This window comes from Varroa jacobsoni, unplaced genomic scaffold, assembly GCF_002532875.2.
Source record: "Varroa jacobsoni isolate VJ856 unplaced genomic scaffold, vjacob_1.0 scaffold_568, whole genome shotgun sequence".
Classification (NCBI taxonomy): domain Eukaryota; kingdom Metazoa; phylum Arthropoda; class Arachnida; order Mesostigmata; family Varroidae; genus Varroa; species Varroa jacobsoni.
Window position 1 is genome coordinate 273,869 of NW_019213470.1, and position 15,579 is coordinate 289,447.

Genomic DNA, 15,579 nt, shown 5'->3' on the forward strand with positions numbered 1-15,579 from the left:
CGTCTCTTATGTATAGGCCGGTTTATTCAAGAAAATTCCACGTTTAGCTGCAGTACGTTCAATACGTCTACATTGAAGCAAAGAAAATTGTGTCTTTACATACAAAAAAGGCTTTACATTTGTTTTTTGCAGTACATAATAAACAGCCTTAGAAAAAGTTCATCTACTGCAATAGAAAGCTGTTGCTACGTAGGGGACTTCTACACTGGCACGACATGCGCCACTGTAGAAGTCCCTTTGACGATATGGTTCTATCTTAAATTGATTAAGCAGTGTTAGTTACCTAACGGGTTCCGCGTGCTGGGTGGATCATAACTATAATCTTGTATGCTGTATTGTGGCATAGACGCATTGAGTCTTCGTTTCGATCACATAGAGGACACATGCCTTCATACGTTCACTTAGCATGATGTCCTTGCAAATAAAGAATAAGTAGGTGTAGGATAAATGTCGACTGCCCAGAATGTAGATACTTAGGTACTATCGTAATTCATTCGCTACTTTTAAACAAGTAAAGTTCCATATATGCGTACATGTATACATGTGCTGACCACTTCAAAAACGTCTCTGATGATTCCCGTCATTTTTTCTACATGTAGGTAGACCCGTGATCTTTATGGTGTCATTTCTGAATTTTACGCTAAAAGATTAAGGCTTTTCCATGGGTCCTGATGAGGTCCGGGAAAAGTTTGCCGCCTTTAAGGCAGTTTTTGAAAAAGCGATTGAGAGTTTGGAAAAGGTACAGTACACTTTGTCTTTTTTCTACTCTATACAGTAGAATAGCTCATGATTATATCTTGAAAAAAACATCCGAATTGTCATTTTTTTTTTCTTGCGCTGTGGGGGTTTTACCAAAATGCTAGTGACAATTTCTAGAAGTGTACATGTTTTCATACGTAGTTACTTCGGCTTTGTTTATTGAACAAAACGTCTATATCAAACTCTATAAGTTCGCTTTACAATTTAATCTTAACCCTAACAATGCAGCATGTCAACGGACGCACGATTACGATAGAAATTTCGGATAATTGACAGGTGGAAATAGAGCACATGCTACACGGTGATTAGAGCATGTTCCTGTCATGTTTGAGTCTCAACGAAAAACTCAGGAACTTGCAGTGACGGTCAGTAATACGGTCGACCATAGCAGCACAAAGGGAATAGCTGGGCTGGATGATACAACAGCTCAAACAGGTTTGACTTTAGAACTCAAGTCCGGACATGCAGGATTGACTTCAGAGGTAGGACCGTAATATAAGCTAAGGCCAATGTGCATTTGGCGCTCGTACTATGCGCTATATGGCATTTATAAGTACGTGCATGCTCTTTATAAATGTTTTGGATAAAAAGTGAGCTACTATTGTACGTACATGTGTGATGCTATTCATTACCATCCAGTTCATGTAGTTATGAAATTCGGTCGAGCGTGCACGTGTATATTTATGTAGAATATAGTACATGTCTTTTTTTTTTGCTAACCCGCTTCCTCTGCTAATACCTCGTTTTTGATCCGTCTTCTTAGTACAATGTATATCGGATACAACAGCCTCATTTGGTGAGAAATTTCGTAGTCCCTAATTGTATTAATAAACTCCGTATTATACCGTAAATGCGCCCTTACCTATTTTTCTATTTTTTGGACAATTTTTTGACAAACGTGTTAGTGGCGATGTATAGGATAGAGTTTATTCGCTTCTTCATCGTTCTTCTCTCGTGATACAACAGTTATGGTCAGCTCAGGGTGTCCGTAGAGGCACCTTAAAGCCACGTAAAACGGCGATCACGTTGACAATGGATTCACTGGGCGTTGAGCACTCTGAGCACGCCATCTGAGTTAGCATGGAACAGCCCCATCGATATACGCTTCTATTCTGCTTTTGCTCTTTTGCCATCACTGCTTTTCCTTTGCGGCGACGGCTTTGACCACTGCCCATCTACTTACGAAGTCTCATTGGCGGTCTCTGATCGTGTCAACTAGGGGTCCCAACCCACTAACCGCTATGACTCGACACCGCTATGCTTCTGTTGCAGATTGCCACCCTGTTTCCGGCACCTACGCTGTCCAGACATCCGTGCCCACCATATTCCACTTACGTCAGCCAGGCTCTAGTCTGTTCTACTATTCTATCCCTGGACTTAACACTAAGATCCAAATATTATTTGGTGATGACTTAGGCTTGAGGCTAATAGGGAAATGGTAATAAGGCATTATTGACACAGTCCCTTTGGCAGCAATCTGGCAAGAGCTCCTTCTCCGCCAAATATGCTCCCATTGGCATGGTAAACTACCTGACAATGTCCGAGTGTACCACTGGGATCTCTTGTCGGGCCATTTGGTGGGCAGGCAAGAAGGCGAAAGGAAGCTTGTAGCGGCTCGGTTCCATGCAACGCTCTGCTCTAATATAGCGCCCCGTCTTTATTCTAACCATGTACCCTACCCGAGTTCGTCTTCGCTAGCTGCACGCTCTACGGTGCGTTCGGCCAGTTCGGTCCGGTTCAATAATAGCCCCTTCGCCTTCCCGTACGCCACTAAGGCCACCGATAATGCTGACCTGATTATAGCGTATGGACCCGAGTGTGAAGCGAGGAGTTTGCGACGCTGACGTTCCCTATTGTTCCCCTCCATTTCTCGTTCTTACTTTCTTTAGTTGTCGACTATCTATCAGAGAAGTATAATACATTGCCCATTCCATAACGATAACCGTCCCGTAACGCTCCTTGGGATGCCATGTCTCAGTTGGTGCTGCCACCGCTATTGTTGTTGGAGGATAAAGAAGTATGATAAAGGGGAAATAGTTATGGACGTCTAGAACAGCGTTCAGACTGGAGCGTCCCTAGGAAACGCTGCAAAAGCTAAGCAGTGTTAGACTGGTAAATGATACTGAAAAAGGCTGTTACTGTCGCAGCCATAGATCTGACGTACTCTGCTTCTGCAATGCATGGGAACAGGCAAAGCACCAACAATCGCATCAATACACTCCAAATGAATCGTCGACTCGATCCCCTACTCGACCCAATAACGAGACGCGATAACGACAGTGCCATGACTCAATATCTCATGACACGCACCCAACGCAAGGAATTGATCTTGGCTCGGAAAACTAAGCTTATTCGAATTGACCTTTGCCCGACGCTAAATAGGCGTGCTTGGAACAAAAACACACTAATATAAGACAAACATTGCCAGCAGCATATATATATATACATATATATATAATAAGGTGAGTAAATGTTGGGCCATTAGCCAGCAGTGAGATTGAAATTTATATGTGAAATGCATGAACGGAAATTGATAGTTGAATAATGTACGCTTAATAAATTACGTTCGCATTGGACGTTCGATAAAGTAAACGAAAAACCGGGACCGGACCGATGAATAAGGACGCAAGTGGACATAATGTCAACTGTGTGTTCGTATTAGCAATCTAACATCAGACACATGTGTATTTGAATGAGATGCTCGTTGAGGCATACACAACGGCATGGGTTTGAGGCTTCGTGCATTTAAAGATTGACCGACTTCAGCCTTCAGACATAGCTCTCGAATTTATCCTGATTGAGTTAAAATTGAGGTTGATTAAAAGTGACTTTTTTTTTAAAATACGTATGAAGTCATTCTTAACCGCGCGGTATTTTAAATATACCAGCATGCTGATACACTGACGTTCGTCAGTCAGATTGTTACGTATCGCAGCGCGGCAAACATATAACACAGCTATGGGAACAATGTCCTCACATCCGTGTATTTACTGTGATTTGTTCCGTACCACTGCTTGCTAATTACGGACCATTAAGGTCCAAAAGACAATTTATAATCGCAGCATAAAATAAGATATATATTAATAACTTTCTTTGATAACAGAGGATGTGTAACATGTCTCATTGGCAGGACCTGAAACTCCCCATTCAATTAAAGGCTCGGCCCTTCAAACTACCGCGTCGATATTTACTATATTAAAATATATAGAGAATTAAGCTCTGTTCGTGTCCACGCGTGCATACGAGATTCCACAAAAAATCACTATGTTTTATTGCACCTAATTCTTACTATAGCCAGACAAACTGACCCTGTGACCATTGTACCTCGCGCTAGTGACAATGTTGGCTCACACTACTACTAGTTTGTTGCGCAGCCTTTTCGTACGGTACGTTTACAACCAGCGAATCAGCAGATAGGTGCTGCGATGTCCTTGCAATGTCCTACTGCCAAAAGATCCGGACTTTTTGCTGTTTTTGTTGTCAGGCTTGTCGTTGTAAGCCTAACAATAAAAGCAGGCCAGTGCGCAGGCCCTAAATCGTAGCTAATAAAACGACTATTTATATATCGTTAGTAGATGCTTACTTAGAATCTGTTCATTATTTGTGTACGTAAATCACATTGGAAGTCAATTCAGTCGTGGCCTCGAATGCCTATGGTAAAAATTAAAGGTCGAGAATGTCTCGTCTTTAGGCATTCAAGGTCAGTAAGTTCCTAAACTTTAATTTAGGCATTGATGAAGACCTACTTTACATTCACGAAGAAAGTTTTTGTTGGTTATTTGTTTATTTTGAAGCGAATGCGCTGAAAGCTGATGGATACCTCCTACTTAATTAAGGACGTATAATCAGGCAGATTAGTCAGATGACCACCGCATGAATATATAGCTCATAAATGTCTTCATTTGAAACAATGGGATATTTGTGCAACTTTGTTATGTTAGTTACACAACAAACCTTGCTGTATTGTGTGAACAATGTGTAAATCAATTTGATATGTTGCAGTAAAGTATATGCAAGGTAGACAGCACAACAAGAATATCAGGGCGCCGTGTTAACTCTACGCACGGTTTTCGAGTACATGCGTTCTTAACCGAGCACTTCTGAGATCTGCGTACTTCGGAATAAGCTTCAGGAAACTGTACCAGCTTTGTTAACTTTCCAGGGTCAAAAGCTCGTAGCTTAATGCCAACCGGTCCTACTTTACAAGAGTATTTAGAGTCGAGACTACCTGATTGTGTCGATTTTTAACCCCACATCTTTTTTTGGGCTACGTTCAACTGAGTTACTATTTTTTTTCCTTTTTACTTAAATGTATTTTCTTTTAGCCTTTGATAGTGAGTTCGTAATCTTGCTAGTGAACAAGTTACGCCATTAGATCTTAGTAAGATCGCAGTACCCTGAACAAATCGATTTCCTTTAAATCTCCCAACTTGTAACGTTCGATTGTTCAAAACGTATACTTATGTTAAAATAAGCTACTGCGTTGAGGAAATAAGCTCATATATGCAAATGACAAGATATAATACTGTATTCTACAGTGTCATAGTAACTTTTTATGCTTTGTCTAGGGTCACCCGAATTAGATATAGACTAGTAAGCCAAATCGGTTAGTTCATCTTCTGGCCTTTTGCAGACCTCTATGATTTGGCTTTTCAATATTTGTTTTCTTTGTTGTCTCAGAGAAAGCTTACTCTGTATAGATTAGATAACCTGACAGTTCAAAGGGCTTAGTAATCCGCATCAAGATAACTATTATCATAATATGCGAAAATGGACAGTTGTTACTCTCGAATCGACTTTTTTTCTACCACCCTGTTTTCTATATTTTGCAAATAAGAGCTACAGTAAATTAAGACGGCAAGTCTCGAATGAGCTGTAATTTCTCATTGTGCATAGCACCCACATAGTATCTTTATAAGCTAACAACAACGCCATTTTGTAAGCGACAGATTTAGAAAACCTCGCGTATAGTCGGTACGCGAAAAATTGATTCTAACGACAATCATCCGTAGATTTCGCTTGTTGTTTATATGCTTTCGTTTTTTTCCCATTCTTAGAAAGCCTTAGCTTAGGAATATTCAGACAATAACAATGAGGGAAACAACAGTTTCGATACAAATTACTGAACAGCTTCCGGATGCTCAAGAGTCCTGCATGGCCATGACTTATTGTTCATTGTAGGCTGGGCCGCGCAGATCGTTGGAAAGGAGAAGAAACACACAGAGGCGTATTCATTAATTTCTAACAGAGATGTTAGGTAACAGAAATTAGACGATCATTTTGTGATGATGCTTTTTGGTCTTGTAGAATAGATACAGGGACGCATGCCACGCGATGTATGTAAGCAAGCATAATAGTATGTTTCGTGTGAAGCAATATCGTCGATAGTTTTTATACTAACCTGTGTAATTGAACGGCTATCGTTAATGGTATGATACTCATCTCATGTCCAGTAGGCGTGTGCCTAAAAGTGTGCTTGGATACGTTGCTGATCATTTTACCTTTAAGAACATGTACATTGAAATTTTAGACTTCCTAACTCAGCAATGAATGAAGATTTTTTTTGTCATCGTTGCAAGTGATGTATCGCGAGCAAATTCATTCATTCACATGCTGTAGTGCAGTGTTTGCACTATTACATCCTGGCCACGCTTATCGGGTGAAATATCCCACATACTATAGAACCGCGTGTTAGGCGAGACTATTTTTTCCAAAGCTCACTAGCGTGTGGCATAACTATTAGCCTTCGGTGCTGTCGAGGTGATCTTGTTTGAATACCTGGCAAGTACGAGATGACACAACAGGGTCTCCTCCGTACTTAAAAATATCGCGTGAATGTAACAGTGAAGGGCACTGATTGTAGCAGTTCTAGCTGCCCAAAAGGATAGGTGTTCACCCGCGTCGAACAATGGACTCGCAGATCTTTTGCCGATGGATTTACCCATTTATGGAAGTTACTTTCTTGGTTTTCATTGACACGCCGGCACAGATCACACCTACGCACCTATGCATGTACTCTAGACCAGACCCCCTGTCCGGAAAATAGCGTGCCATCAGTCGACATATAGTTCTATTTACATTAGCGCGACATGGATGGGAAATTGGAAGCACCGAAACCTTGCTTGATTTTAGCAGGACTGGTCATGATCGTTTAGGATCACGACTAGTCCTGCCGATTGGCCTGACATAATGTACCGTCCTTGAGAGTCAACCCATGCATGCTCTCTCCTTTGCCATAATGCCGCTACCAACTAGTCCACTGATACGCCATAATTGATGCACTAAGCATTGTACTTTTGACGATAGATATATAAGTGGGCGGGTCCACTTTGCTGCCCTCAAGCGTCACAGTGCCAATGAATCTAGGGCCTGATTGGCCTTGCCTTGATGTAACTTCTATATGACGACACTACAGGCTGGTCCAAGGTTTGTACCACACTCTCGTTGTCCAGCCGCAGAGTTTTAACATAACACACCTATAAGTGCCAGGTTCTTCCAGTAGATAGTCTCGAACCACCTGGACTAGCTCTGCATACGAAGCCAACCTCACCGCGGTTAGAAAATTAGTAAAAGGCATTAATCTCCCTGTTCTTCGAACGCTGCCCAAGAAAACTACACACTCGAGCTACATACCCAGCTCCCCTAGTAGGAATCGTTTGGCCCTGACTGAACGTTTCACCAGCCCTTTTGTAGCAATAGAAATATTTTTTCCAGTGAACTTCCTTCCTTTGGATAGCAGTGTTCTTACAGCTTTTCCTGCACCTGCCCTGTACCGGGCTTAAAGTCAAATGAAGTACAGGCCACTTGTTACAAATATCAAGGTGCGTACGACCTGGTTCAGTGACTATTTCCGTTCCTCCGTAAGTCACTCGTGCTCCTCAGCCTGTTGCATGGGCTCCCTTCCATCGAAAACCGCAGGGGGCGATTCCTAATGAGCCAGCGGTTCAGTCAACTCTCCTACGGTTGCCCCCGCCCGTCGCTAGCAGCCTTACTGCTGTCATCAATTCTCTTACTAACTGGCAAAATTGAGCGTTTCACAATTACCAGCTCCGTGTTTACATAGCCAAAGACGTGTAATTACTAATTCATTCATATTATAATATTTGTAGGGTTACAATGTGTACAGGTAATCAGACAAAAAGTTACGTAGTAGACATTTCCACGCTGCTTAGAGATTCAAGGCAAGGTCTTCACATTTCTAATTTATACTTATTGAAACGCTCGTACCTCTGTAGAAATGCAACGTCTATCAAATTCTTTAGGGCTTATGACCAGAACTTCCTTTAGAAGTCACATCACCCGGGTGGCTCCTAGCGCCAAATGAAGCCTGTCTATGCCCAGGTTCTAACCTAGACAACAACAGATTAGCAAACGATGTAACCTGCCAAAGGTTCGTGAGCGGGCATATTGATACCATTGAATAAACACGGGGACTTCCGTTTATGAACACATCGGTGTAGTATTCGTCGCAAAGCTATGGCTAATCCTGCTAAGAACGAGAGAAGTCAGATTTATTAATAGACGGACGACGGCATAGGAAAAACGAGAGATAAAATTACATAATTCTAACCCAGACGCTAAGAGACCTCAGACAGCTGCTCTGCCGTTTCCACCAACAAATCTCACAAACGTCATAGTTCTCAATTTAATTTTCTTATAATCGAAATACTTGGAGATAAAAATATGGTCTGTATTACCTCTTCAAAGATTATGTGTATAAACGTAACCAGAACAATATCGCGCTATTCGTCTTTCGTGTTTTGCTTAAGTGCGAAAAGTGAATTCTAAAGTTTTCTCATATAGTATATCATTTTGTTTAGATTGGCTTGTTAATTATGCAGGTATTGCCCCTCTAAGCACGTAGCCATTTAATTTAATAAGTATTTGTTGGAGACTATACATCTCTGCGCCATTTACACTTAAAAACACTACTATCTAAACGAACGCTTCTGAGCCTGGTGTCTCTACGACCCTCGTCTATTGTGCTTTCTATTATACTAATTTCTATTGTAGTTTTATCCAAGTTACTTTTGTGGTGTGTAAGTTCTTATTCGATTTCGTATTGGAAACGAGAAGATTGCTCGACCTTTAAGCCTGTATCGCTCTACTTGGCCCACTGGTCTTTATATCGTCGTCAATATAATTATTATCAACATATATCTATCGAGGCATACGAAGCTGCAGATAGATATCCTACGCTCATAGATTCTGAGATTCTATTTACCTCGTGTAACAGATAATACCTACATGTGTATTATCCAATGCGACATAGCTTAGTCTTCTTCCTCAACAATACATCAGATGTAGCGACATCTGCGATGTTGGTGACAACTACTACTCCACCTATTGTTAGAAATTGAATTAACCTAACGTAGCCTTACTAGAGCACAGCCATTGGCCTAGGACAGAACAAGGAATAAACTAACTGCAGCCTGAATTTTTTCCCTATAGGCCAATAGAAGCGTCGCACACCATTGCGTCGAATAGTTGAATCAATTTATGTATTCGCAATTCGTACATACTTACCGCTTAGCATTTATATAACAATGAAGCTCCATAATAAACAGTAGCGGATAAACACTGTTCAGAACCAAACTTCAGGATGCTGTCTCTGTATGAATGAATGCGTATACTGTATGTGAAAAAAAGCAGTAAAGAAACAATTAAATATCTGCTAACCTTGATTGAAAACATCGCCAACAAACATGTCCGGATCCGTCTGTTTCAGGTCTTGTACGAAAGCTTTATCATGTTCTTCTGCGGGTCGATGTGTGCTGGCTAAGGTCATCACTACTCCGCCCGCAGTAGGTGATAGCGTCTGCTGGTGATTAAGCAAGTCGTCACTGATGTTTAGAGAATGTTCATTGCTTTCCACCGAGATGTCCTTAAGCTCAGGTAACGTTGGCTCCATGATGAAGCTCGAATGCTGCCTTCCGTCGACGACGTCGACCATTCGAAGCTGTTCTGATAATTTGTCTGTTTTGGTGGCCTTTTTTCGGCCCGGATCGCGATTTCGTTTGCGTTTCATAACAATATTCTTATCGAGCATTGTGAACAGCTAGCTGTTCACTTAACAAGGATTTAAAGCGAGCAATGGAAGAGGCAATCGATTCGTGAATTAGCAATCCCCCTGAGGATTGACAGCTGGGGAGACACAATAAGTGAAGTGGTAAAAAAAATTAAGCCGGTTATTAGAAGACTCAAAGCTTCTCAAATTCGTTGAGGGATTAGCTCCAGAAATTCTAGTTCCTCTACACTCTACCGAACAAAACAATTACTAGGTGAAAAAAGCTCTACTTAATTTCAGTATCAAGGCTCAATCCCTTTTAAGAGAACTGCAGTGATGACCTTCGGGCAAGGTATGTTTGATAGCACCATAAAACCTTTGACTACGTCTCGGTTGAATCAGTCTTATCCCTTCAAGCGCCTTTGCTTATCTATTTTCTCAGGAGATCGATTATTCATTCGGATTAAGAAGTGTATACCCATATGGTGTACTAGAACGCTCATATGAAAGTAGACACTTCAGGTAGCTTCAGAGCGGCTTTAAGCAAAGAAACGGCAGGTGGGACACAGTGAACTCGAAAAGTTGCACAGATTAATCTTTTCTTCGGACGTTACAAACGCGATGCCCATCGTACATTCGTAGCACTGATGGTCTTTTACTAATCAATTCAAAAAAGTTTCAGATTTTAGTAATACAGGATAAAGAACTTCCGCAAGTGGTTAATCCTTTCGGTATGCATTGTTCTTAAGCCACAATAACGAACAGTTGCTGGAATCCATTCACTATTTTCTTGACAGGCAGGTATGTTGACTAGAAAATGATTTGCCGTACAAAAAATCGGAGAAAGCTTCCGAAAACTTCACCACTACTCTACACTGCGACACACACAATTCAAAAAGAGGTTGTCGGCTAAGAGGAGAGCGATATCACAATGGAACACTGGGGTTTTCTCGGAAATTTCACAACAAGCTCTTCGTGTCTCCGAGTTCTGTCCGGATAACACGTATCTACCTGTAAAATCAATTACGTAGTAAGTAAATTATCATTCTACTTGCAAATGATTGGCCAGTTACACCTTTGCATCAAGGTTAGTCACCGTACTTTGCCTATTTCTGACGGCTTGCTTAGCCAAGCATTACTGAACGATAAGGTAGATAGCGTAAAAGCTATAGTGCAGTAGAATGTAAGATTGTAAAGTTCACTGATGTCAGCTTGTATAGGGCATTTACTGAAGTTTGCTGGACAACGAACGTGCGCCCGGTAGCTGTGTCCTTTGCAAAGCAGTTACGCTCGACTCTCCTCTTTGTTTTAGAGATACGTAGAAACAAAGCGGGCAAATAGCCCTTTGAGCGAAGTGGAAGAATCGTCGCTCTAGTCTACTGTCAATTAAAACTATAGCCTTAAGGGTCAGCTTAGGAGTAGAAGCAACAGTGGACAGGGTTACGAACGTCGTTCCTGCCTAGGGGAAGTCGAGCCCGAAGCACATGGCTCACAGGGAAGTTTACTCGGGGCTCCTTGGAGTCCGCGGCCGACCGGGAAAGGGAACTTTAAAGGAAGAAAGGGCGTGGAGAAGGGCAGTGAAAGAGTCCCATCACCTTTATCTATTCTCTGACGAAAAAATCATAGTTGAATCGTCCTCGTATATGCGTAGCAGGAACGAGACAAACGCCGTCTGGCCAACTCTGTAGTGAAGCCAGAACACGTTTCCGATGCGTTCGACCTCTAAATTGCACCTGGGCTAGCAGGAATTTATTGAGTCCTATTATTTATTTATATAAAATCGTTTTATTTATTTAGATAAAATTATGTGTCCAATAAGCTGGGCCACTTTGAACTGAGTATACAGTGTTCGCACTTACCAAACCGGTTGAAATCAGCTATATATATTTGAATTGATAATTTCTGTATATTTTAATATAGTAAGAAATATATTGGACGTATTAATGCTTTGACCTTAAGTGGTCTGATAACGAATTAATGTATCTCAGGGGTTATTTAGGATACGTACATATCGCTATATAAGGATGTCTAGCCAATCAAGTGTAAACTTACCTGTATATTCAACTTGGGTTTTGCAAATAGGAAGGAATAGCATGCACTGAAACGCAACTTAGATTTGAGCCAGCCTACCTAAAGGCCAAAGAAGCTCGTCTTCTGAAGATTTTTCAGCGTACACCATTGTCCTTTTGCTGGTGATATAGCACACTGTTAATCTTATTGTTGATCATCACGTTCAGCCTCATTTCGCGTCTGATCAAGGTCATCTGCCTTTATATGATCATGGTATGTCAAGAAGGCAATACGTATCCGCCGCCTTCTCTACCACAGGTAATAATAGGTTAATCAAAGCGATCGAAATTACTTGGTGGGCTATGAGTAGACGTAGCCCGGAACGTTGGCAGTTAGAGGTATTTCCTTCTTGTAAGACCGGCTAATTACGTCTTATTAAAATGTTAATTACCAATTTTTTCGTGTGATCAAAACAAATAAATGTAATAAAAACTTTCACCTCGACGAAAATAGACAAAAAAGGCTCCAGCGTTCCGAAAGCGTCTACAGAATAGCACCTATTATAGCTTATTTGTTCTCGCTTTGTGTCAATTAGGAAGTATTTCCTGTTCTGGATTCGGTCGTTTCGTATTGTATTATATATTTCGTATTTCGCGTGCACCTTAATGTAAATCAATTTACTGAGCTCGATTACTATTTTTGCACAGCTGATATTTACACCGCAGAAATACGCCAGCCTTTCCTAATCGCCTACTGCCGTACTTTAGATTGAGCTCGATACAAATGCTTACGTTCTCGGAAGAAGGACGGAACTCTGTTTAGCCAGTGTGAAATCGTTTTTAGATGGAATCTTCCAAAAGTCATAAACTTCACTTAAAATCACATTAATGAAAGTTTATATAGGGCCAACGTCGTGCTGCATGCATATGTTTACAGGGAGCCCGGCGTTTCACAAATGAAAAGATGATCAATTTACCTCATATATATAACATAACTTTTGTTTCATATAGTTAATAGTATAACATCGGATCGGTTCAAGGACATAACTACAAGCTGCCGAAGCGGTAAATAGGCCCAGTAACCTTAGTCATGGATGAGCTTTTAAAAACGTCAATGAACCGCTATGAAATAATCATGACTGCCACCTAACTAATATGTAAAAATCTAGACCTCGAAAAAATTACCGTATGTGACTGTCGCTTATACGAAGTAAGGATTTTCGCCCACAAAATTTTTTTAGATTCTAATTATTTTCAATTCTATTTTGGAATTGATCCACTGATCTATTAATTCATTAAGAAAATATGAAACGATTTGTCGGCTCAAAAGGTAAGACAGCAGGGTAAACAATGAGACCCCAACGTTCCTGGCGTAATCAGATGGCCGTCACTACTTGACAACACCTAACAATATCGACTGAGAAAAAAACCGAGCTCAAACAATCCTTCATAGATTCGACGACGTTATGTAGTATCGACCGTATATAATGCTATTCGTAGAACTCAATTCTCCAGATCGGGAACTGTACTTTTTCTTGACACTATTTTGACTTGAGAACATTTTGTACCACCGAATAAGATTCAATGTTAGTATTACGTACTAGCTCGAATTAAACGTTCAGTCTATTTAGTTAGCATGTGTCGAGGTACTTCCTACACGAGCCTTAATCCAGCGACCAATGGGTATTTCAGCTAAAATGTTTCTCAGTTATCGGCTTATGTTAAGCACTAACTAACAGTGGAATATAATCAATCGAGTTAATAGCTCCATAGAGATAGACAAATAAAGTTTCGCTTGGACAGAGTAAGCAGTTGGCCGTGTTTCTATTTCCCAATGGCCAACTTGTTCCATTTAAGAGCTGTACGAGGGATAGCGTGCACGCAGCACTGTCATGGAATTATATAGAAATGAAAACTGTTAAATATATCCATATATTATATGTGGCGGGTGTTAGAGGTATACGTCGCTGTGACGATTTCAACGCACGACAGTCAATCGATAGTGTCCAGTACTAATTGCTGGTAACTGGCAAACGTATTAAAACGTAAAAAATAAACGAGTGAAAGTGTTGCATGGGTTGTAGTGATGATGACAATGATTATTATAACGAATTTATTTTTCTTTTATGGGTATACGAAACGACGGCCTTCGTGCTTCCAGCTCTAGCATAAATGTAAGTTTGATTACTTCGATCTGTCTTCTCAAGGTACGCAAGCAATTTTAGCAAAGCGATTTTTTTTAAGTTATCTGAGGCTTTCGAGACAACTCCGCCAGAAGTCTAAATAATAGGCCTATGCAATCAAGAAAGAAGTCACTGAGGAGAAGCCACCAACTGCAAAAACCTTGAGCATATCATTGTGAGGAAAACCACATATAAACACGAAAATCTCTCTCTCATTTCTCATTAAAAGTCCGGGAAGCTTTTTCCATAAAGACGAATCTATCGTCAGTCAAGCAGGATTCGCACTCGATAGCAGCGACCCTCAGGTAATGGCCGGTCTCAGCGATGGCCTGCAACTTGCCATGTTCGACTGTGTCGCGATAGCTTTCAATGTTTCGCTATTGTTGTTGATGATATCATCGGAGATCTCTGATCCCTGAGTTTATTTGATTTTAGTGAGAATCTTTTTCGTCAAGAATACGTACGTTTTGCGTGTCGAGTGACTAGAGTGTGCAGGTAGATTCCTTAATGAGGTTACCCAAGTGACGCAGTTGATGCGAATAAGAAAAGCTATATTGCAAGTATGTAGGTAGAATTTTCGATTGGAACAGCTTTACTTGATTAACTACAGGTAGTCGGCGATAGAAAAATGCCCTGTAGCCCCATGCTCTTCTATACATCCATGAATGGGCGATGAGGTAACGCCTATATAATGCCCGAGGTATTATCGATAGTGTCGAATATTCTCAAAGGTTGTACTCGTCCAAGATTCAATGATGCAAAATTTTCGTCTTCGTTGTCTTTCGATCATCTGAGAATCCCGTTCGGTAACACAACTATTTAAACCTGTCCTCATACAGAATATGCTGATATTCTTTTTTGCACTCGTTTTACTATAATGAAATAATCCTATGTACAATTGCGTAGGATGTCTGTCTCCTTATCTGGCAATTGCAGAAATCATAATGGCTTTTCGTGTAGTACGGTTAGAATGGGTTAGATGCGGCTAGGTAGACAACATTTGAACTTTGAAACGAGGTAGGTTCGTCAATCAGTACAGGTTCCGTACATCAGCCAGTTAAATGATTCGTTGTAGAAAAATCATCTTGTTTAGAACTCATTAAGTTGTAAGTTTACAAGTTAAAATTCAATCAAATGATGTCGAAAATCAAACTGATGCGTTTAATGATTATAATTAACGATGCGAAAACACTATACGATACTGCAGATCATTCAGTCATTTGCTGTCGGGTGTTCGTTACTGTGTATGGGAAATCCGTGAATCAGTCGAAAAAAGACTGAAGAGCCCGCCGGTAAGTTGCGTAAAATAATTATTTTCTACCCATTAGTATCTTATTATCGGAGGAAGCGGTTTATACCGTGGGTAACTCAAAGCTCTCACGGAACGTAACGTGAATAGAAATATCACTATGGGTTACGGCACAGAAGTTCAGCTCGTGTTTCTCGACGCAGCTGATGGCTGTCTATTCGTATGTTTAATTCATGCGCTGTTATAAAACCAGCTTGTGACACACTCACCATTGGTACCGATTTGCGATACTAAATAATAAGTGTAACTTTAAAGCAAGAAATACTGAATGGAGAAAATAACGTAAAAGCGGCATAAACTTAGCAATTGGTA

At 40.7% G+C, this 15,579-nt stretch overlaps 1 protein-coding gene across 1 annotated transcript in view; it reads right to left on the minus strand.

Moving 5' to 3' along the window:
* LOC111261551 (NT-3 growth factor receptor) overlaps positions 1-10,773 on the minus strand; it is a 145,588-nt gene extending 134,815 nt beyond the window's left edge. The window contains exon 1 of the mRNA XM_086968753.1: positions 9,439-10,773. Coding sequence (XP_086824879.1) covers positions 9,439-9,808 — 370 coding nt within the window. The 5' untranslated portion in view covers positions 9,809-10,773. The remainder of the gene's footprint in view (positions 1-9,438) is intronic.
* Between the last annotated feature and the right edge of the window lie 4,806 nt (positions 10,774-15,579).